At 34.4% G+C, this 24,163-nt stretch overlaps 1 protein-coding gene across 1 annotated transcript in view; it reads right to left on the minus strand.

The window, feature by feature from the left end:
- Nucleotides 1–24,163, minus strand: part of TMPRSS15 (transmembrane serine protease 15) — a 121,872-nt gene that overhangs the window by 76,045 nt on the left and 21,664 nt on the right. Inside the window, exons 5-9 of the mRNA XM_032594595.1 lie at nt 18,598–18,729; nt 12,284–12,392; nt 6,973–7,079; nt 5,766–5,906; nt 4,998–5,147 (exon numbers count right to left, since the gene is read on the minus strand). Of these exons, the coding sequence (XP_032450486.1) occupies nt 4,998–5,147; nt 5,766–5,906; nt 6,973–7,079; nt 12,284–12,392; nt 18,598–18,729 (639 nt within the window). The remainder of the gene's footprint in view (nt 1–4,997; nt 5,148–5,765; nt 5,907–6,972; nt 7,080–12,283; nt 12,393–18,597; nt 18,730–24,163) is intronic.

The following is a 24,163-nucleotide window of genomic DNA, read 5'->3' on the forward strand; positions in this document are numbered from 1 at the left end:
GCATCCATGTTCATCAGGGAAATTGGTCTATAGTTCTCCTTTTTAGTGGGGTCTCTGTCTGGTTTTGGAATCAAGGTAATGCTGGCTTCATAGAAAGAGTTTGGGAGTTTTCCTTCCATTTCTATTTTTTGGAACAGCTTCAAGAGAATAGGTGTTAACTGTTCCTTAAATTTTTGGTAGAATTTCCCTGGAAAACCATCTGGCCCTGGACTCTTGTTTTTTGGGTGATTTTTGATGAGTAATTCGATTTCCTTACTGGTTATGGGTCTGTTCAAATTTTCTATTTCTTCCTGTTTCAGTTTTGGTAGTGTATATGTTTCTAGGAATTTGTCCATTTCTTCCAGATTGCCCATTTTATTGGCATATAATTTCTCATAATATTCTTTTATTATTGTTTTATTTATGCTGTGTTGTGATTTCTCCTCTTTCATTCTTGGTTTTATTTATTTGGGTCCTTTCCTTTTTTTTTTTTTTGATCAAACTGACAGATGGTTTATCAATTTTGTTAATTCTTTGAAAGAACCATCTTCTGGTTTCATTAATCTGTTCTACTGTCTTTTTGGTTTTGATAGCATTAATTTCTGCTCTGATCTTTTTTATTTCCTGTCTTCTGCTGGTTTGGGGTTTTATTTGCTGTTCTTTTTCTAGCTCCTTAAGATGTAAGTTTGGTTGTGTATCTGAGATCTTTCTTCCTTCTTTAGGATGCCCCGGATTGCTATATACTTTCCTCTTATGACTGCCTTGCTGTGTCCCAGAGGTTTTGGGTTGTGGTGCTACTATTTTCATTGACTTCCATATACTTTTTAATTTCCTCTTTAACTGCTTGGTTAGCCCATTCATTCTTTAGTAGGATGTTCTTCAGTCTCCAAGTTTTTGTTACCTATCCAAATTTTTTCTTGTGGTTAATTTCGAATTTCATAGCGTTGTTGTCTGAACATATGAACGGTATGATCTCAATCTTTTTGTACTTACTTAAGGCTGATTTGTGTCCCAGTATGTGGTCTATTCTGGAGAACGTTCCATGTGCACTGGAGAAGAATGTATATTCTGTTGCTTTAGGATGAAATATTCTGAATATATCTGTTAAGTCCATCTGGTCCAGTGTGGCATTCAAAGCCATTGTTTCCTTGTTGATTTTTTTGATTAGATGATCTGTCCATTGCTGTGAGTGGGGTGTTGAAGTCCCCTACTATTATGGTATCACTATCAATGAGTTTCTTTATGTTTGTGATTAATTGATTTATATATTTGGGTGCTTTCATATTTGGCACATAAATGTTTACAATTGTTAGGTCTTCTTGGTGGATAGACCCCTTAATTATAATATAATGCCCTTCTTCATCTCTTGTTACAGTGTTTATTTTAAAGTCTAGATTGTCTGATATAAGTATGGCTACTCCATACTTTTGCTGTCCATTAGCATGATGGATGGTTCTCCATCCCTTTATTTTCAATCTGAAGGTGTCTTTAGGTCTAAAGTAGGTCTCTTGTAAACAGCATATAGATGGATCTTGTTCCCTTATCCATTCTGCTACCCTGTGTCTTTTGATTGGAGCATTTAGTCCATTGATGTTTAGAGTGAGTACTGAAACATGAATTTATTGCCATTATGTTGTTTGTAGGGTTGGAGTTTCTGGTGGTGTTCTCCGGTCCTTTCTAGTCTTTCTTTCTTTCTTTCTTTCTTTCTTTCTTTCTTTCTTTCTTTCTTTCTTTCATCTTTTCTCCCCTCAGAGAGTCCCCCTTAAAATTTCTTGCAGGGCTGGTTTAGTGGTCACAAACTCCTTTAATTTTTGTTTGTCTGGGAAACTTTTTATCTCTCCTTCTATTTTCAATGACAGTCTTGATGGATAAAGAGTTCTTGGCTGCATATTTTTCTGATTCAGCACATTGAATATACCCTGCCACTCTTTTCTGGCCTGCCAAGTTTCTGTGGATAGGTCTGCTGCAAACCTGATCTGTCTTCCCTTGTAGGTTAGGGACTTTTTTTTCCCTTGCTGTTTTCATGATTCTCTCCTTGCCTGAGTATTTTGTGAATTTGACTATGATATGCCTCGTTGATGGTCGGTTTTTGTTGAATCTAATGGGGGTCCTCTGTGCTTCCTGGATTTTGATGTCTGTGTCTTTACCCAGGTTAGGAAAATTTTCTGCTATGATTTGCTCCCCTACCCCTTCTACCCCTATTTCTCTCTCTTCCTCTTTTGGGACCCCTATGATTCTGATGTTGTTCCTTTTTAATGAGTCACTGATTTCTCTAATTCTTAAATTGTGCTTCATTGTGCTTTTTCTGCTTCATTATTGTCTATAAGTTTGTCCTCTATATCGCTGATTCTCTGTTCTGCCTCATCCATCCTTGCCATCTCTGCATCCATCCGTGATTGCAGCTCAGTTATAGCATTTTTATTTCATTCTCTTTTTTACTTCTTTTATCTCTGCAGAAAGGGATTCTAATCTATTTTTGACTCTAGCTAGTATTCCTATTATTGTGATTCTAAATTCTGGTTCAGACATCTTGCTTGTATCTGTGTTGGTTAAATCCCTGGCTGTCATTTCTGTGTGCTCTTTCTTTTGGGGTGAATTCCTTCATTTTGTCATTTTGAAGGGAGAAAAGGAATTAATGATGTAGAAAAATTAAAATTAAAAAAATTAAAATTAAAAAATATTAATATTAAAAAATTAAAAACACACATATACACACACATCTAATAAATGATGCTAGATCCTCGGTGTGTTTTGGTCTGGGTGTTGAAAGTGGTTTGACAGATTAGAGAAAGAAAAGGTGGGGGAAGGAAATTGTTTGAGAATTTGAAGAAATGAATACACGGAAGTAGACTAAAATGAGATGATGGGAGTCAAATAGAATTTGAAAAAATTTACACAAAAGTAAAGAATATAGTAGAAAAAAATTGAAGAAAAATATTTTTATAAAAATTAAAAATAAAAAATGAATTTTTCTCTTTCTGTATTCAAGAAAAAGAAAAGAAATGAAAAAGAGAAAAAAGAAAAAATCGTTTGAAAATTTGAAAAAGTGAATACACTGTAGCAGACTAAAATAAAATGATGGAAGTAAAATATAATTTGAAAAAAATTGCATAGGCAAAAAAATAGTAAAAAAAATTAAAGAAAATATTTTTAATAGAAATCGAAAGTAAAAATGAAGTTTTTGTGTTTGCATTCACGAAAAAGAAAAGAAATGAAAAAGAGAAAAAAGAAAAAGTAAAAAAAAAGGAAATAGTTTGAAATTTTGAAAAGGTGAATACACTGAAGTAGACTAAAATAAAATGATGGAAGTAAGATAGAATTTGAAAACATTTACACAAAAGTAAAAAATATATTTAAAAAATTAAAGCAAAATATTTTTAATAAAAATTGAAAATAAAAATGAATTTTTTTCTTTCTGTATTCAAGAAAAAGAAAAGTAGTGTAAAAGAGAAAAAAAGAAGAAAAAAACAAAGAAAGAAAATTGAATAGAAGGACCTGCTAACAGATTGAAATAGGAGTGGAATTACTTCATTTTCCCCTAGAAGTCAGACTATGTAGCACTTTATAGTCCTTAAACTAAGTAGGAGGTGAGACTTGTGTTCTTGAAGAGTGAGGTTGGTCCAGTTGGGTGGGGCTCAGTGTAATGGCTCCATTCTCCTCTAGATGGCGCTGCTAGCCTACTGGGGTGGATTGTTGCCGCACTGGTAAATGCATATGCGCATGCGCGGGATAGGTGACCCTTGCGTCACCCAAGTATCCAGTCTCTAGTGTCGGAACTGTTCTCCCGGATCAGCAATCGCGCACCCATCCTCTGTCTTCAGGTTTCATCCACTCCCTGCTTCTTCACTGTCCGTGACCAAGCCCCAGGCCGTACCTCTCTGCCGAGTTTTGTCTCAGATGCGGCTGTTTCCCCGGCCCCTTACTTCTGAAAGACTGCGGCTTTGACCCGTTCCGCCCCTCTGCGGGAGGGTCTCACCGAGCAATGGCTGAATGCCAGCTGCACCCAGGAACGCTTGCGGCATCCTGCTGCCGGTTCCTCGAGACTGCAGCCAGGTGCCAGCCCGCCCAGAAAAACTTCAAGCAATAGTGTAGCAGCAGCATTTCAGGGATTATGGGAAATTACAGCACACATCTGGCACCAGGCTTCACCCTTAAAGACCTTGTTCCAGCACCAGCGAATGTGGCCGTTTTCTGGGATCTGCTGGGACCAGGTGGCTTCAACAGTCTCCACCAAATGTCCTTCCAGCAATGGAACCGCTTTTCTCCGTGTGGTCCGAGAACCCCCTGGACCCCGTTCTGCTCCTGGGGATTCGCCCTTTTCACCCGAGCACCTACAGGTATGGAGCTGTGGAGTTGCAACCTTTGCGCTCCCCTTGTTTACAGTCTTAATGGAATTTAAACCGTCTCCTTTCTCCTTTCTCCCTTTTTAGTTTAGTCCCTGTGTCTGTTTCCAATTTTCCACTTTCTCTCCAGCTGCTTTTGGGGAGGGGTGCTTTTCCCGTATGCTCCCCCCACCCAGTCTCCGTCCTCTCTTCACCTGCAAGCGCCGCTCCCTGCCTGCCGCCGGCTTCTGTCCTCAAGTTCACCTCTCCACACCACGTACCTGCTGAATTCTGTGGTTCAGGTTGTGCAGATTGTTGTGTTAATCCTCCAATCAGTTTTCTAGGTGTGTAGGACGGTTTAGTGTTGGTCTGGCTGTATTTCATGGACTCGAGACACACAAAAAACTTCCATGCTGTTTCGCCATCTTGGCTCCTCCCAACAACCTAAGTCTTATGTGGAATAGCCTCTGTGTACTTTTCCATATTTCAGGCATATACTGGGTAAAATAATGTATCTTTTGAAATATTCTCATTTGCTGGCCTATTTGATTACCATTTTCACTTCAAAACATTTGTTAGTCCATGATTTTTTTAAAAAAGAAAATCTGAAAAGACTATTTTTAATTTAATGCTGTTCACATTAAACTGCAGAAAACACCAGCTTCCCTTTGATTTTGAATTAAATATGAATTATACCTGAATAATTGCCAAAAGTATGGTCGAAATTTGGTCCAGTAAAAGGAGGAAAGGTGTTTCCCTGTATCCTTTCCCATTCGTTATCATCATTTAGATCCTGGACCCAGAAACAAAAGCCATCTTCAAAATCACAGTTAATTTTCTCATAATCTGTGAATTAAAAAAGAGGAAGAAAATACTTCAAATTTAGTCCACAGTGTGACTAATTGTAACCGATTGCATCAAAAATAATCTAGTCTTATACAGTCTTGTATATCTATAATTAAGTGTCATGCACATAGTCTTTTTTAATTCATCTTCATTCTGTTTCATTCCATTTAGTTGAAAAAAATAGCTTTTTGTTGCCAACTGTCTTAAATTAATATGCTTCCTATATCCCAGTAGCCCTTTAGCAAAGCAAGCTTCTTTTTCTTAGTATTCTTTAATTTTACATCTGATCTCTATTGGCTTACCCAGAATATTGGTCAATATTCTGGAATATTCTCAGAATTAATTTTATGCATATGTGTGTGTATACATATATGAAACTTTGTAATTTTTCTGGAATTGATTATTTGATTCTTTTGAAGAACATGAACTATTTTCTAATTTCTCAATTTTCCTAAGTATCAAGGAGAGAGAGCTATACATGAGATACTCATTAAAGAACCTGCGTAATAAAACAAATTATGACATTGTTCTAAAACTTTAAATTCTGCTACTTTTAAAATTCCATTACAATATTAAAGCATCTTAAAATTCAAAGGCTAAATAATAAACAATACTTACTATTAAGCTCTGTGCTATTAAATGCAGTATATGTCACAGTAAATCCAATATAATCATTTTCATCAGATTCTATAAGGAAGGTGGCAGTAACCTGGTTGGAAAAGACCCTAATTGTGCCAGGATTGGTTTCCCAGAGAGAAGCTACAAAAAAAAATGAATGACTATAATATACTTATAGATCTGTTCATCCATCCATCCATCCTTCTGTCCATCCAACAATTTATTATTCTATCAATTGATTCATCAATCTATATTATACCACTCAGTACAATGAGCACTAGTAATGATTAATTGGTTAATTGAAATGTCTCTTCTCCTAAGTGTTAGAAAACCACAAATTATACATATTTATGGTTTGAAAAAGCTATATTTTTGTTTTTAATTATTAGCTGCACAACACTATATACTCATAAAAAGAAAAGATGCATCCCTTTATTGAAAAAGTTCCTCTAAGAAACACACAAACTAAGCAGTTATAAAACTAAAAATTTGGCTCTGTCAGGTATTGCTCATGCCACACTAATAATGGCTAAAGCTTGGTCACAATAATAGAAACAAGAGTATTTTTTTGTCTTTCTACCCATGTAACGGTTGGACCAGACAGAATAGAGTGGGCACATGTGTATTAGTGAATTCCCCGCCCTCTATTCGGCTTCTATTACTGTCCATGTATATAATGACAATGGTTATGAAAGGACAATACCACCTATACCTATCATTTAATGAGCCTACATCCTGGGGTAGCCATTGTTTTACTTGCTGTATTCATAATAGTCTTGCAAAAGAATGAATAGTAGAGTGCATGTTGAAAATAGGAAGACATTCTGTGAGTTTATAACCAATGCAATGTTAGAGAAAATGAGAACAATGGTTTTCGAGGTTTGTCTGAATTTTGCTTAATGGGAGAAACAAACAAAGCATAGTAGCCAAAGACACAATTATATTTCTTTGGAAAATTCCACCTTATTTTAAAAAATAGTTAGAAGAGGGTAATATGAAGTAGTAACCATTTTACTACTAAGAAGATTGATCACATAGGGAACTAAATTGTTCATTTTTATAATGAAAACCAGTTTTGCCTTTTCCTTTCAGTAACTTAAATTTCAAGTCCATATTCAGTTTAAAGTCAAAGTCAAAACACATCACTTCAAAGAGTTTACTACATATTTTCATTTTGATAATGGATTGTATATTTGTTTTAACTTACCTCTTAAAATCTTGTTTGTACCCACACCTTCATAAATATTTAATACATCTGTATAATATGTATTAAAGTCATCGAAGCTCAGTTTAATGGAGAGTCCTTGATTTACACTAAATTAAGCAAAAAATAGGTTACTACACTCTTAACAAGTTGTCAAAACTCTTTATGCATTCTAAACTTTGGATGTATTTTCTAATTGTGATTTAAAAATCACATAACATGAGATTGATGCTCAATGAATTTTTAAGCTTATGATACAGAACTGTTATCTATAGGCACAATGTTGTATAGCAGATCTCTAGGACTTTTTCCACTTTGTGTTACCGAAACTCTATACCATTGAACAGTAACTCCCCATTTCACCCTCCCTCTGTCCCTGGAAACCAGCATTCTACTTTCTGTCTCTATGAATTTGAATAGTTTAGATGCTTCATATAAATACAATCATGCAGTATTTGGCCCTCTGTAAAAAGCTTATTTCACTTCACATGATATCCTCAAAGTTCACCCATGTTGTTGCATATGACAGGATTTCCTTCCTTTAATGACTGAAAAATATTCCCTTGTATGTATGTACCACATTTTTTTTATTCATTCCTCAGTCATGGACATTGAGGTTGTTTCCACTCCTTGGCTGTTGTGAATAATGCTGCAGTGGGATTGCAAATATCTCTTAGAGATTTTGATTTTGACTCTTTTGGATAAATATCCAGAAATGGGATTGCTGGATCGTACAGTAGTTCTAGTTGTAAAATTATGAAGAACCTCTCTGTATTGTTTTCCATCGTTACCACACCATTTCACATTCTATCAACAGTGCACGTGTTTCTATTTCCTCCACTTCCTCACCAAATTTATAACATTCTGGTTTTTTTTTTAATCATTGTGATTTTAATTTGCATATCCTTGATGATTGTTTATATTGAACAACTTTTCACATGCTTATTGACTATTTGTATGTCTTCTTTGGAGAGGTAACTATTTGAGATTTTTGTCCATTTTTTAAATTAGATATTTGGTTTTTGTTTTGTTTGGTTTTGTTTTTTTGCTATGTAGTTGTAGTAGTTCCTAATATATTTTGGGTATTATCACTTTATCAGATATATGGCTTGCAAACATTACCTTCCATTCCATAGGTTGCCTTTTTACTCTATTGATTTCTTCCTTTGCTGTGTGGAATGATTTTAATGTGACATAATGCCACTTGTCTATTTTTGCTTTAGTTGTCTATGCAACTAAAGGAAATCACTGTGATGACTAATGTTATGAAGAGTTCTATTTTTTTTTATGTATGTGAGATATGATTGTGTGGTATTTGGTTGATATGGGTGTGGTGGATTTGTGGTATGTGTGTTGATTGCATATTTGTTGTTTATGTGTGGGGTGAATATGGTGTTTGTATGTTATGTGTGTACTGAGTGTGTCTCATGTGTGTGATATGTGTGGTATTCCAAATGGTGTTTGTGTATGATACATGCAATAGGTATGTGTGTTGTATTTGTGGTGTTTGTTGTATATGTGTTGTTTATATGTGGTGTGTGTGGTATGTGTCTTGTGTGAATATTATGTGTATTTGTGTGCTATATGTGTTATTCATGTGTGGTATGTGGCTGGTGTATGCATGATGTATTTCCTATCTTTTCTTCTAGGAATTTTATGATTTCTGGTCATACATTTAGGTATTTAATCCATTTTATGTTGATTTTCTATGGTGTAAGATAAGGGTCCAATTTTAGTTTTCTGTATGTGAATATCCAGTTTTACCAACACTGTTTGTTGAAGAGAGTGTTGTATTCCCATTGTGTAGTCCTGGAACCCCTAACAAAGATCATTTAACCATAGGGTGTGGGTTTATTTCTGGGCTCTCTATTCTGTTCTATTGGTCTGTGTACCTGTTTTTATGCTAGTACCATGCTGTTTTGATTACTGTAGCTTTGTAATGTATTTTAAAACCAGGAAGTATGAGGCCTCCAGCTTTGTTCTTTTTCTCAAGGTTGCTTTGGTTATTTAGGGTCTTTTATGAGTTAATATGAATTTTAGAATTCTTTCTTTTCTATTTGTGTAAGAATATGGCATTAGGATTTTGATAGAGATTGTATTGAATCCATAGATCATTTTCAGTAGTATGGACATTAATATATTATTACATTTTAACAATATTAAGTCTTCCAATCCATGAACATGAGATGTCTTCCCATTATTTGTGTCTTCTTTAAATTCTTTCAACTATGTTTTGTAGTTTTCAGTGTACAAGTCTTAACCTCCTTGGTTAAGTTTATTCCTAGGTACTTTATTCTTTTTGGTGCTATTGTAAATAGGTTTGTTCCTTAATTTCTTTTCTGGACTATTCATTGTTAGTGTATGGAAACACACAGGATTTTTTATATGAATTTTGTATATGCAACTTTGTTGATTTATTTTATTAGTTCTAACATATTGTCTGTATGTGTGTATTTTTATGATTTTCTATATATGCAATCTTGTCAGTTCTTATGTGCTCTTGCAAATGGTGGCAGCCATTTATACAGATTCTGCCTCGGTTAGGTCAGTTTAGAGGTGGGTGAGTGAGCCTGGTAGTGCGACCTCAGGACTCCAGTGTCAAAGTTTAAGAAGACATGGGAAGAAGAAATGAAGTAGGCTTCAGAGTGATTTCTAGTTTTTTAATTGAACTTTTGATGTCTTTAGGGAAGAATAAAATGAATTTTCCTTCATGTGTTATTTTTAAGCTATAAAGCTGAGAGATACAAGAGAAGCTCCTTAGGAAATTTTGCTTTCAGGATTCCTTTACTTTTCTTTATGTATAAAGTTGAAGGTACAAGAGAGAAAATAGTGAGTATTTCTTCTGACTCAGAAAAGCCAACTTGCAATAAAAATTTGGTCATTTATAGATAGAAGACTAATTAGAAAATATAATATCTGTTTATTATAATGTAGACATGGTTATCTTTTGATTTTTAAGGGAATGGGTATTTTTCTAAATATAACTTATGCATTTTATATTTTTGTATCAATAGCTAATCTTTTTAAAGCCCAGTTTTTTTGATAATTTAATATGGGGGTAAGCCCTTTACAGTCATTACTACATTTAATAATGACTTTGGCCTCTGAATTTAGAGATGTTGAACTCTAAGGATGTAGAAATTTTGGGTCAAAGAGATTTAGTTATTAGCTAGAGATCACATATTTTGAATCTGTAGAGGGAAGATTTGAATTCATACAGATTGTCTCAGGTGCTCATATTCTTCATATTTGATTCTCTGCTAAATGTAGTTTTAATATAATTCCAACGATGGGCTGGTTTAGCCCAAAATATAGTTTAATTGCATCTTAAACATTTCTCCACCATTTAATGGTCTTCAAGCTTATAGGAAACATGATTATCTTTATGACCCCCTTTGATCATAATTAGGAAAAACAAACTATCAAAGACAATGTATCACCATTGTAGTAACCAGTTTCAAGAAGAAAAACAAAATACTTAGGTTGTTTATATGATTAATTAATTCATGATTTCATCTTGAAGTGCAGTGTTTAGGGTAACATTTTAGGTCCTTTGGGGTTTGGAAATCATTGCTGCACTAATGGTGTATTTCTTAAAAATGGTTTTAAAAATTAAGTAATGGAAAAAAAAGTAAAAAAGAATAGAACCATACAAATCCTTAATTAACATAGTTTGATTGTTACATAAATGATATTACTACTATGGCAAAAGTTTGTTGGGTTCTCCTTATAAACTCTCCTACAAGTTTGATCCAGTTTGATTAAGCATTTAACAATTAAATTTAACAATTACATTATATTTATTTGGTGTGAATAAAATTTCAAAGATTGCATGAAGAAATAATTTAGGATTCATGTTCTTTCCATTTTCAGAGAAAGTAATTTAAGATTTTTCTAAACCTTTCTGCTGACATTTTAAGTAAGGAATAGAATATTTTTCATTTTACTTGTAATCAATGCTAATAGCCATTTATAAATGCTTCTTTTTAAATTTGATCTGATTCTATTAGAAACAATATCCCCCAAATTGGTTAATTCTTAACTTGACAAGTGAGCTGTCATTTTGAATACAAAATCTTATCTTTGGCATACAAGTAACATGTTGTCTAGAGCATGAAAACATATCTTACATGTGGCTGAACTCCAAAATAGAAATTATTTAAAGAGAACAGAATGTTCTTCTTCCCTTCATGAATTTGAAGGGAAATACGAATTTCCCTTCATATCCCATTTTATCTCTGGGGTATGTACACTAGGAAACAACACTGTGAATCTTTATGGAACCATTTCTATCATACATAGTTGGCAAGAATGTGTTTGGCATTGCCTTATAACCTTCTTTAATCAGTCGTAATGTTGATTCTCCTAGTTTTCTAGTGAGTCATCACAATGATTAAAACTATTATACAGTAAGTTGGATCAGGAAACCACAGTCCTACCCAGCTGTTAAGAGAAATGAACTAACTAGAATGTCATTTATCAAAGTGAATTCCAGAGAACGTTTATTCTTCATGCTCTGTGGAGAAAAACGATCAGTGGCTTAAGATGATTTTTTTTTAAATTTATATTGCTCATTAACTTATTTAAACTGAACTTAAAAAGTTATAATGAGTTTATTTCAGCTTTGCTTTTATTTATTTGCGTACAAATTATTTTCCTTTGGAATCTGGGAGGAACATCAGATACTGCTCCTGTGTGCAAAATGCTTAGATAAACATTAAGGTCAATCAGTCTTCAGCAGTTTAATTATTTGGATCATCATAATGATTGAATTAGTGGATTGAATTAAGAGCTTGGAGGTCAATATCATGTATTTGACATGCTAACTGATCTTAGTGTTATTCAAGATCTAGCTACTATTGTCTAGTAGGATGTGTATAGAGGGTGTCCCCAACTCTTAATCTGCCATGACTAAATCACATCAGAGGACATTTTCATATAGATGCTGGCATAATGAGAAAAGAATCCTTGGTGGCCAGGATGCAAGTAATGGGAAATATTATATATTGCAGTATATAGATATAAATGTGTGCTGTTCACTTTGGCAACCCTTGATTTGTGCCAATCATAAAGGGGGGAAAGTTTGCCACAGAATCCTATGATGGCCCCATTAATTAGACAGTATTACCCATAGGATAGAACACCTTTTTGAAGAATGAGAGAGAAACTTCTAGGACAGGTTATCAGTTGGGAAGACTGCTTCATAGCCAGTGAAAATGATTGTTAAAAAATAGACTACAATAGGTGGTAAGACTTATTGTATCAGGGAAAGACTTTATGACTTAACAACAGGGAATAGAAAATGATATATTACCGTATAATCCACTGGCAAACAACACTTGATTTAGAAGGCTTTGGGTAATGAACAGCCTGGAAGGACCCAGAAGTTCCAGTCAACAAAAACCTGCCATCACAAGCTGTGGCTGTGGAAAAAAATGAGAAGTCATGTTAGACAAAAAACAGTCCTGGAAAGTTTTATCAAGTGAAATGGGATTCAAATTGGCTAATGAACCCTTCACAGAACAGTTATGACTGAATCTGTATGACTGAAATGATCCAATAGGAGTAGATCAGATCTCATGTTTAAAATCTATTGCCTATTTTCATATACTTGCTCATAACTCACCATAGATTCCTTTAGAAAAGCATTTTACTTCTAAATGCCCATACCTAAACTGCATTTTTAGTATTTGTCACATTTTTTTTAAAGTGAGTACCTTTCAAAAAAATTTATTTAATGTTTATTTATTATTGAGAGATAGAGAGAGACAGAGCAGTGCATGGGAGAGGCAGAGAGAGGAGAGACACAGAATCTGAAGCAGGCTTCATGTTCTGAGCTGTTAGCACAGATCCTGATGCGGGACTCGAACTCCCAAACTGCAAGATCATGACCTGAGCCCAAGTAGGACACTTAACCAACTGAGCCACCCAGGTGTCCCTATTTTTTCACATTTTTAAGGAAATAAATATATTTGAATTATAAACTCCTAATTTAGACAAATAGCTACTATTTTTTGGTCTTATTTTCCTGATTAAATTGGAGGGAGGGTGAATTTTAAATATATGCATTCTGTGCTATGTCCTCCTGAAAATGATCACAATATGGCCAGGCAAATGATATATGTGGTGCCAGTGGCCTGTAGCAAATTCCATCCATCTGATCTATTCCACCCATCTTTTAAACTTCTTGCTTCTTTTGTATGAATTTGCTATCTCAATATTGTCATTCAATATTCCTGAATATGTCTTCTGTGTTTCATGACTACTCATTTTCCTCTTTTAATTCTTGTAGCATATTTACTTCATATACTCTCTTTGATGTCTCGTGTTATTAGTTGTCTTTAATTTATATCTGAATCATTTCCAGCTAGTTTAAAATCTTACTGAAGGCATAAAACAGGAACCATACCTCACTAACTTTTGTGTTCCCCTTACAGTTACAATGCATACTATGTGTTAAAAAATAAAAGCCATTTTTTCACAATCTTTAATTTTTCTTAGATTATTTTCTATATACTTTTTACTTAATACTCTTGATACTACATTTTAAAATAATTACTCCTAGAATGTGTCCTTTTTCTCTTGGTAGGTTGTTAATTCCTTATAGGCCAGAAGAATGGAGGATAGGGAGATTAAAAAAAATTACTAATATTAAATTGCTGCTCTTAGAACGTGAGACTTAGAATAAGCTAATGGGTGGAAAACCTCACTGTAACATTATACAACATTTCTGTCAAGTAATTAAATACAAGCTATTATAGGACAACAAATATTTTATATGGACAAAGGAAAAAATTGACAAATTAAACAGCCTATAGAAATCTTGGCAGAACTCTCTTGCTTTTGGTTGGCTTTTTGCTATTTTTGGTATTTTTTTAAAAGCATAAGAAATCACTTTATGATTGTAAGAGTGTAAGATTGTAAATTGTAAGACTCAGTCTGTTTAAAAACAATGAGCTAGGAATTAATTGCATTGGATTATAACTTGATAACCTGACTCCCAGCTGAAGACAAAAAAACAAAACAACAAATAAGCAACAAACTTGGAGAACAGAAAAGATAATCTAAGATAGAAGCATTAAGCACTGAAAAATCTTCGGAGATCTGGGAAAGGAAATGCAGAGTACTGTGACTTGTTGAGAGAACTGAATCTCCTTATGTGTAATTCTTACTGGAGCAAATAAAGATGATTAAGGATAATTTGTATGATTTGAAAATAAACAGAAAAATATCTGATTATTTAATGCAGATTTAAGTAATTTTCTAGTTGTAAAAGGAAACCTCTCATTCACCCTCAACTGTCTGCAAACCATGCCAAATAAATGGGACAATTAATCCCTTAGCTTCAATGACTAGAAAAGTGAAAATAGTGCCTGCTTATATTTTAGGTGATATATGGAGCCTTCCAATCACTTTGTCAAAAAAGCATATGGACTTCAAGATTACAGGCAGTGTAAGCAAGTCCACTGTTATTTTAAATAGTTTATATTTGATGAGCAATCAATCTTGACAGTCCTAAAATGTAACTGCTATAATTGATGGAGTATTTACTATGTGCCAGCCACTATTGTAAAGGTGTTATGTATGTATTAATGTGATCTTCACAACAACCTTACAAAGTTATGGGTGGGAAAAGTGAGGCACAGAGGGGTTAAGTAACTGGCAAAAGTTTTCCCAGATTATTAGTGACAATTCAAAGCCAGGCATTCTTACTCCTGAGCATACAGGGGTATACTACCTGATACCTCAATATATACAGCTATCGTGATGTTATCATTTACTCTTTGGACTAAAAGGGGGGGCATGTGTGTGCAGAACTGTAAATAAAAGAAGAAACAGGATTTTTTAAAAAATTCCATCATTTTCACTGTTCTTAAAATTAAAATAGGGCACATTGCAATAGAATTCTATGACAAATAGAAAGAAGCAAAAAAGATAGAAGGAAAAGGGAACAAAACAGGACTGGCTTAAGAATTTATAAAACCAACTCGCAAATCTGGAAACATTTTAGGAATTCTTCACTTCTTCATACCCATTCACTACACATTTGGGAGCGGCTCTGTGTTGTACAACAAAATTCAAAGTTTTCCAACAACCTGAGTTATGTCCCTGGTGGCAGGATAGTTGTAGGTTTGTCACACCCTTTTTCAGTCCCTTCTGGGTCCATCACTAGGCTGCACTTCCAATAATGGGCCATGTGACAGATCCTGGCCATGAAACTGTTGCGGAAGTCATTATGTTTATTTCCAGATGTGATTCCTAAAAAGATCTTCTGAGACAGTCTTCCTTGTCTGTCAGTGGGTTGCAAAGGATCCAGGGGAGGACAAGAGACAGAGGGGATGAGAAAGGAGCTGGTTTCCTGGATGCCTACACAGAGGGCAGCCCCTTGGATCAGGATGTGATAAATAAACTGTTACTATCTTAAATTGCGAAGATTGTTTACCATAGTACTTAGCCTATCCTTAGAAATATGATCAATTTTTCCAGTGTGCTATGAATTTGCTGACTTTCAGTAGGAATGGGCAATCTGCACATCCAGTTCTGGTCTAAAGGGTCATTGATGAATTCTTGCATGTGACTGTTAAGAGTATTCTTAAGAAGCATATTCTGAAAGCATTTAAAAAAAAAAACCCAAAAACCACGATAGTATTGAGGTACTTATAATAGAAATGTTCAGAATGCCAAAATATTATTATTTCAAGGTGTCGACTCGTTCTAGGGGCCTTCTCATACATTCTTCTTTCATTTAATTTCAGGACGTTTCTGGAGAACCTAATATTACACAAGACAATGAAGGGGGATAGCCTTTCAGCAAAATAGATCTAACCCAGCCATGGATAAGTATGATAACTGGCGTTCAGGATTATGACTTTTTAGACTGCATAGTGCTTTACGGTGCAGCATGAAAAAAAAATCCTGAGTGGGAGATAAATGAGCCTGTCAAATAATATCAGGCATTTACTGAGCTCTCTGAAAGGTGCCTGTAATGGGAGGGGATTCCTAAAAGTTATGCTCTCAGAACCTACTGAGAGCTCCCTCTGCTGGCTGAATATTTACTAGTTGTGCGCTTGCATAGGGCACTGAACTCTCCAGGATATATAAAACAAACATGATCTATGCCCATCCACCGAGGTCTATTGTGCACACATACAGAGGCATGCAAACAATCTATAGAGACGGTTGACAACTTCCAAATAGGTCTGAACATTGGTCTAAAGGCTGTGAGTCAGCGTCTTTCCTTCTCATAGGTCAGCTAAAAAGCGAACTTTCCTGCTGATGCCATTCTAATCAGAAGAGAAAAACAATTTTAAAAACTCTTGGTTCAGCTACAGTCAGCTATAAGTTGCATAAGACCTAAATAACTAAAGACTAAAAAAGGAAGCTATGTGAGGAAGTCAACATTAATGTGACTCTATTAATAACACATACTAGAATTAGAGCTCACAGCTGGAGAAAAAAGAAAGAGAGAGTGCACAAGGGTCAATTTCATAGAGAGAGAATTCTCTTAAATTAATTTTTTGGGAATGTAGATTGATGGACACAAGCTTTCACATAGAAATTATGCTATTAGATGATCAGGTTGGTGCTGAGGTAAAGTGCACTAGGCTTTTGGGCTCACCATCATTAAGGATGAATGATGAACAAAACAACTTATAGGCCTGAATCCTAGCTGGATAAGGATAGATTAACTGATTGATTAGTCCACATTTATTCCACAAAGGCTTTAAATTTGTTTTCCAAGATAAATATAATGCTAATTTTAAAAATCAAATAGCGAAGAGAGCCAATAAAAATGAAAAATGAGCATCTAGAGACTTAAGAAAGTTAGTGACATGGATGGTTTGTTGATACCAAAGTTCACTTAACACAAAACCTCCATGACGTTGAAAACTAAAAATGCAGTCTGATATGTACTTAAGGCAAATTTAAAGAATTAATTCAGTTCTAATGCCAAGGCTCATGCCATTAATTTATGGTGACTTGGAAAAAGAATTCATGACCTTGTAACTTATTTTAGGACAAATTGTTACACTAACATGATACTTCCACGGTTATTTTTGGAGATGCACTGACATTACTTTACCATGAACATTATTAACTCCATGACATTGAAGACCAAATAATAATAGGCGTAGTACATTTTCTGATTATTGAACTCATCTTACATATTTCCCTCTACTTAAGTTTATCAATTATCATTATATAGGCTTAAAGCTATGTGTGTAACTTTGGCATTCATTATTCTTTTCTAAATATTAAGAAACATCACCTTTGTTACCTCATGATGGCACACTTGTATCATATTCTCCCTGAAAAGCTTTTGGAAACTGCCTGGAAACCATAGCAAAAAAAGAATGTTGCTTTCTTCTTCTTTGAGTAACTTAGTTATATAAAATAGATTAAAAAATATTCTGTAGCCTGCACTTTCTTCCAATATGCTCTGAGTGCACTTCAAAGTATGTAGTTAAACTTTGAAGGTTTGAATTTTATCAAAGAACATTTGAATTGGGATTGCTTAGTAGAAGCCTCTTTAGTCAAGTTGCCTTTTTTTTGAGTCGCTCCTGGAAAACAGGCCAACTGCCTGTCTTTTAAAGTGAGTACCGAGTGGATAGGTAACTTTTTAAGCTTTGGTTGTTTTTGGAGCACTCATCTTCAATTAATGTCATACAAGAAGCACAAAATGCAACAAATAAAAGAAGAGCAAGTGTAGAAAGTTGTAACTACAACCTTTGTACATTTCAGGAACTAATTGTGCTCATGGTCAATTTTAAGACTGATTATAAACCACACCACAGATGTGTTCAATTCATGCTTTCTGTTTAATTAAGAAAAAAATTATAAATTAGAATTGTTCCTATAATTCTTCACCTTGCTTATCAATCTATATTTGTAGTTATGTGATAATCTTTCATATATATGCTGCACAACTATCAAATGAAATAAGTCAAAAAGTAAATATGTTTAAATCACTTAGAGTCATGCTTGGCATATAGTAAGTACTACTTAAGTGTATAATAATAATAATAATAATAATAATAACACTTAAAACAGATGCCAAAGTTTACAAATAAAACATGGATGTTTTATTCATAAGACAAGATCTTATTCATAACTGTTTCTATTATTCATAGAACTACAACTCAAGTACATTTTTTCTTACTTGTCTCCATGTCAAAGATCAAATAAAAGCAACAATCAAAATTAAGGAGCAGCAATTACTGAGTTAGAAGCCATTGAAATCACACACACAAAAAAGATTGATATTATGGTGTAATGCTAAAAAAACCATGAAAGTGCATTCAAATTCATAATAGTTTGGAGTAGTTTATTCAAGGATGAGAAACAATGACATTCTCTTCCCTCATTTATGACAGACATTAATCATAGCATTGTATCCATAAACATCAAATAGAATTCCACTTAATCAGTGTCTAATATTGCATAAAATAGATTAGAAAAATATTAATATAATTATTTTTTTAAATTTTGTATTAAATTATAATCATGTGTATTGGAATATCTCTTTCTCCAGTAGTTTCTGGTATCTGAGGGATATGTGTTTGTGTGTACACAGTGAGGGAGGATGAAAAAGCAGTGGGGTGAGAAAATGTGGGGGACATTACTTACCACAAGTGTCATTGTCTTCATCAGAGCCATCTGGACAGTTAATTTCTCCATCACAAAATAAATCAGTTGCTATGCACTTTAGAGCATCAGCACAAGGACTAGAACCAGGCAGGCATTCTATTGAGACATTTCCTTTAGAAAAAAAAGATTGAATTTGTAAATTTCTTGCATAGTACATTTAATTGCCAACCATATGTACAACGTTTAGATATTTATTACGTATTTTTTTGTCATTTAGGTCTTTACTCAGAGCATGGATTTCAATTTCCAAAGTAAATATTCATTTCATTTAATTAATTAGTCATTTGTAAAAGAAGCTTAGAATTTTAAATTTGGAAAAGAAGATATATATTCCTTCATAGATGTTGAATATGAATGTTTAATTTCTTGATTTTAACCTTGATAAATTAATACTATAGTTTGGACATTTAGCTCCTAATGATTACACCTCCTACGATTGTTTATACATGTTCTGCGGGGCAATTTGTTGGAATGTTTTTCACATTATCTGCAGTATCCAGTAACCACTTCATTTACTTATAAACTTATTATTTGAAAATATGGGGGCTGAAGAAACGTTTACATTCTGCAGAACAAAATTTGTTGGTGATGGCCATTTTATAGTAGAATAAAACACTTAAAATTCCCAGTACATGGCTACATTGAGCAATGAATAAACCCAATCGCTATTTCCATTCAGTATTTCTTTGCTTCTTGAGTCAGAGATTCTCAGTGGGAAAGATACAAACATTGCCCTGAAGAATTCTATGCCATTCTCTGACCAGAATCCGATCCGTTTGCTCTCCTCAGCCTGTCTTGTGCTTCACCTGCTCCTCTTCCATATGCCTACATGCAGGCATGGATCAAGAAACACATTTTACTTCTAGAAATTAACTTGGAAAAATTAAGTGCGATTCTTAAAAATGGAATATTCTGCACTGCACTGCCATCTGCTGGATTTTAAAAATATATTTGATTCTGAAATTTCTCCTTGTGTTCCACAAAATTAATTGAGAAAATGAAAGTGCATGTGTCAATTAATCTACTAAGGTAATACCTAATTTGGGACATTTATGGACAGTATTGCTGGGGATATATTCAACTAAATTAGACTTTTGTTATTGGCTCTAATTAAAATGAATACAAACCAGTGGGAAATTCATGGATCGATCACCTAACATCTAAAACAGGACACGATAAAGATCACAGCCATTGTAAAGGACAGAGCACCCCCATTTAAGGGAATAAAAAAATGGTAAACATGGTATTGAATAAGCCCAAAAGCATATTACAACTGTTGATATATATGAGATACTTACATAAGAGTCCTTAGTCATTGAATCCCTAATCTAAGAAAGGCATAGCATTGATAGTATTCCATAAATGCTTGCTAAATAACAAAAAAGCATTATTCTAGGAAATCTATATATAATTTTAACAGTAGTTAATAGAATTCTAAGTATTTAGCATTTAAAGGAACAATTGAGGAAAACAGCTAAGAAGATGTATAATTTTGTCTGTCCTAATGCTTCTCATGGGAACTTCATGATGATTCACATGTCTGTCTGTGGCTTACTGAACTCTATAGATTGAGCATCAAAGCCACACTTGCAAGTGATAACAATTGGGATCTTTTGATCTTATTAATGATCATTTATTCACTATACAAGTATTTATTGTTTATTTATTTAGGTCAAAAATTTTTAAGGAATGGAGATAAAAGGATGACTAAGACATAGCCTCTATTCTCATGAAGCTTGGACTTTAGTGAAAAACTAGTTCATTAACTTTTTTTTTTTAAAGAGGTATAAAAAAGTGCAATGGGAGCACCAAGGGTTAGGCAATTATTTTCCTTTTGAGTCAGAAACTGAAAACATCTTCATATAAACTAGGTTTTAAAGGATTCTTAGAAATGTACCAGGAAGAGGGATATATGGAATGCATACATGGTGATGTGACAAAACACATCAATATATGGAACACAGGTAAGTCTAAACTTATCTCGATATTTGTGAAGGCCATGGCAGGAAGGGAGTTTGGTGTCAAGTCTAAAAGAGTTTTCTTTAATTTTTGTTAAATGACAGAAATATTTTTTCTGAAATTTTTTGCATATGTGTGGTATAGTCAGTCCATGTGTCATTAAGGCAACCCTGGGACCAAGTGGAAAATCAAGTAGAGTAAGGAGGCCAACTGAGAAGCTGTTTTTATGGTCAAGGTGAAAGTGGTTAAGGATTGGAACTCTGACGAACTCCTACTAGTGGATAAGGGTAGCAACTTTGCCCTGGTAGAGGAGAGTACAATTGCTATTTTACAAGTGGAATAGATGAATTTTGGTGACTAGATGTGCTCCTGACTGGAGAGGTGGAAAAAAGGACACTTTTGGAGTGGCCCATTGAATTATTCACGGTCATTAGTCACCACAGTAATTATAAGAGAAACCCCTGGGGGGATTAGAAAATGATTCTAATTTGAAGTATTTTGATGTGAAGGTGGAAATATTAGGTACTCTAGTTTGGGTTGTACTCTATTTTCCCAGACTCTGTTTCACCAGCACCTTTCAGCTGCCTTTGTCCATGAAGAAAGAGAAGTTCTTCATATCAAAACCGATATAGAAAATATAAATATAATTGTCACATAAGGATGGAACATTTGGAGATTTTATCAGATTGTATTTTTACCTTGTGTTCTGTCTTTCTTTCATCTCCTTGTATACACATATATGATGATAATTTCCAACAAAACGATTCACTACAACATTAACTTTCACAGAAATTAGCCAGTTTTTAAAAATGACCTTCCACTCTTAAAACTAGAGTTCTTCAATTTGTGTACTACTTTGTTTGCCATTTCATTTCACAATATTTTGCTCTGGTATTTCTCTTCTAAGAAGTCTGTACTGTACTTCTCAATAGGGAATTTCTAGGAAAGGAGTTAAATAACTATATTTAAAGAAATGTGCACAGAGAGAATAATAATTGGCTCTGTTTACTAGAAGGTGAACAAATTACCTGAATATTAATTACTCTTATCTTGAGTGGGCAAAAAAGGTGTGCATGCATTTTCATATCTATATGGTATTTTATCATTGGCATACTATTTTTCTTTTGGCATTTTGTAAGAACCTACCTATTAATTAGTATTATTTAGGATTCTGCAAATGGAAGGTTTTAATTGTCCATTTATATTTGTACCCTGAAGGATTCAGTATAAACCGAATGTGATAACTCCAGAATGATCCAAAGCCACAACAATTTTCAGTGATTTGTGGTGAGGAATCTCCTGTGCTTACTTTGTGCAGGCGCTGTACTAGGCAGGTAGAGGATAAGAAGACAGAAATCCATTTATTTTGTTTTTCAAACCAGTTACAAGGAGTGTTACCTACAAGATAATAATTTTTAAATCATGTTTTGGAAATCTTGGATTTTTATTTTTCCTGTTACTTAAATGGAGATAATAATTCTTGGTGGACAAAACTGTTTGAGACAAGTTCAGCCCAAGTCCCTTATAACATACTTAGCAGTGAAAGTGGAGTCTGAATCCATGTATGCCTGCCTTTAGAGACTAAGTTTATTTCTCTACACTGTATTGGCAAAATAGATATCCCCTTACAGAAATTCTTTTCAACTTCGATATAACTAATTTCATCTTTTTAGCAAGACCATGGCTGGTCAATCCAAGTAAAATTACAGTGGAAAAATACTTTAAAAGTTCTGGTGTCATATGCAAAGGGATGTTTTAGGAGTGTGCTTAGCAATATACATGCTGTTCTCTCAAATGCAGAGAAAGAAAAATACTTAAAGTTCCATTTGGTGTTGGATAAAGTCCCTGTGTCTTAGTCCTTGGGCAATTCAACTGAAGAGTGTAATTCTACCTTAGCTTCTCTTGACCCAATTTCATGTTCTTTACTAAATCAGCCAATTCTTTTCTTCCAATCCCCAATCCCCTCCACATAGTAGTATTGGAGCAAGATTGCATTTTGTATGAAACTGAGAAAGTCCAAAATAGTGAAACTTTTGTTTTTCTGCAATCATTGCCTACGTAGTAAGCAACAAAAGACTAGAACAAACTATATTCTAGAAATCCTTCAAGCATTTGAACAATCGCCCAGAACAGCCCCTCTTGGCTGTAGCAGCCAAGAAATCAATCAGTGGAATTCAATCCCAGTTCCCATCTCCCTCCTCCAGTGTTCCAAATGGGTTAATAAAACTTTACAGTAATTGGCAACAAAGGCAGTTGAACAATAGGACATAATCCTCATGGACTTTGTACCCGCTATCATACAAAAATTCTCTTTGGCAGAATTTATAATAGCACTAATGCCAGGTATATGATGCATGCATTTGTTGATTTTTCTCAAACTCTGTCTTCCAGGCACATAAAGATGAGAATAAACTTAACATCCCTGAAAGGCATATTCATAATAAATTACTGCTTGGAAACTGTGGTTTTCAAGTGTAATTGCCTCGTTCCCTCTATAAATCGATAGCGTCTCGCTGTGTGAGAGGCACAAATGGAATGGATGACTGGGGACTCGTGGATCCAGTAAAAAAGGGAATATAAGATGTTCCCACTTCCTTACCTTAGTATGATTCTTTGAGGATTGATTAAAGTAATTCGATACAGTTTCCAATAATAAGAAAGCTTTGGAAATGGAGTTCTTTTAGTCAAATAAAAGATCAGATTAAATGAACATTACCAGGTACAATGGTCTTGTTTTAACCTTAGTTTAGTTTTTGAAATATTTCTAAAAAAAGTATTGCAACTCTTTTTTTTTCCTGTTTAACTCAGAAGGGGAAAGGGAGAAGGAATCTAACTTTGCATCAGTCATGAATTGAGACAGTGCAGTGTTATCGGTGTTATCTCTCTTTTAATTCTCATGATTGTTCTCTCAGATATGTATGTTAGTCTAAAATTAAAAAATAAAGACTAGGTAGCTTGTTGAACACCACATATAGTGATTGGTGCAATTAGTTAATGATGGACTTGGCTATGCCTTTTCAATGATTGTATGCTGTTTTTTTTGGTCTTCATTTTAAATATCCAATGCCTAAAGTGTGAAAGATAGGACTAAATGTATATTGATCCCATCCCTGTAGCTTACATGTGGGAAAGGAGATTTTTGCTTCACTTCCCAGGAAAGAAGGGTATGAGGGAAGTATCACTCCCATGATCTTTGTGTCCCCCGTTCACCATCTCCTCTGGATGGAGAAAACTGATCACAGAGTTCAACCTCTTCTTGTATTTTTGACAAGTTTGTTCTCAGGATAGGAGGGGAGAAACACTTACATTAAGTCCAAGGCTTTCTTGCTCTAACATGGATTTTTTCCACACATTTCTTTTAAGGCATTTTAAAACACCTAAGATGTCCTCATACTATGGTTTATAGGAATCACTCAGTAAACCAATAGGCAAATAGAAAACTGGCACAAATTTGGTTATTTGTTGCTGACTTTCAAAGTTTTAGAAAGATATTTCTCAGGGGTGCCTGGGTGGCTCAGTCGGTTGGGTGTCCAACTTCGGCTCAGGTCATGATCTTGCAGTTTGTGGGTTCGGGCCCCTCGTTGGG

The sequence above is a fragment of the Lynx canadensis genome, chromosome C2 (assembly GCF_007474595.2).
Source record: "Lynx canadensis isolate LIC74 chromosome C2, mLynCan4.pri.v2, whole genome shotgun sequence".
Classification (NCBI taxonomy): domain Eukaryota; kingdom Metazoa; phylum Chordata; class Mammalia; order Carnivora; family Felidae; genus Lynx; species Lynx canadensis.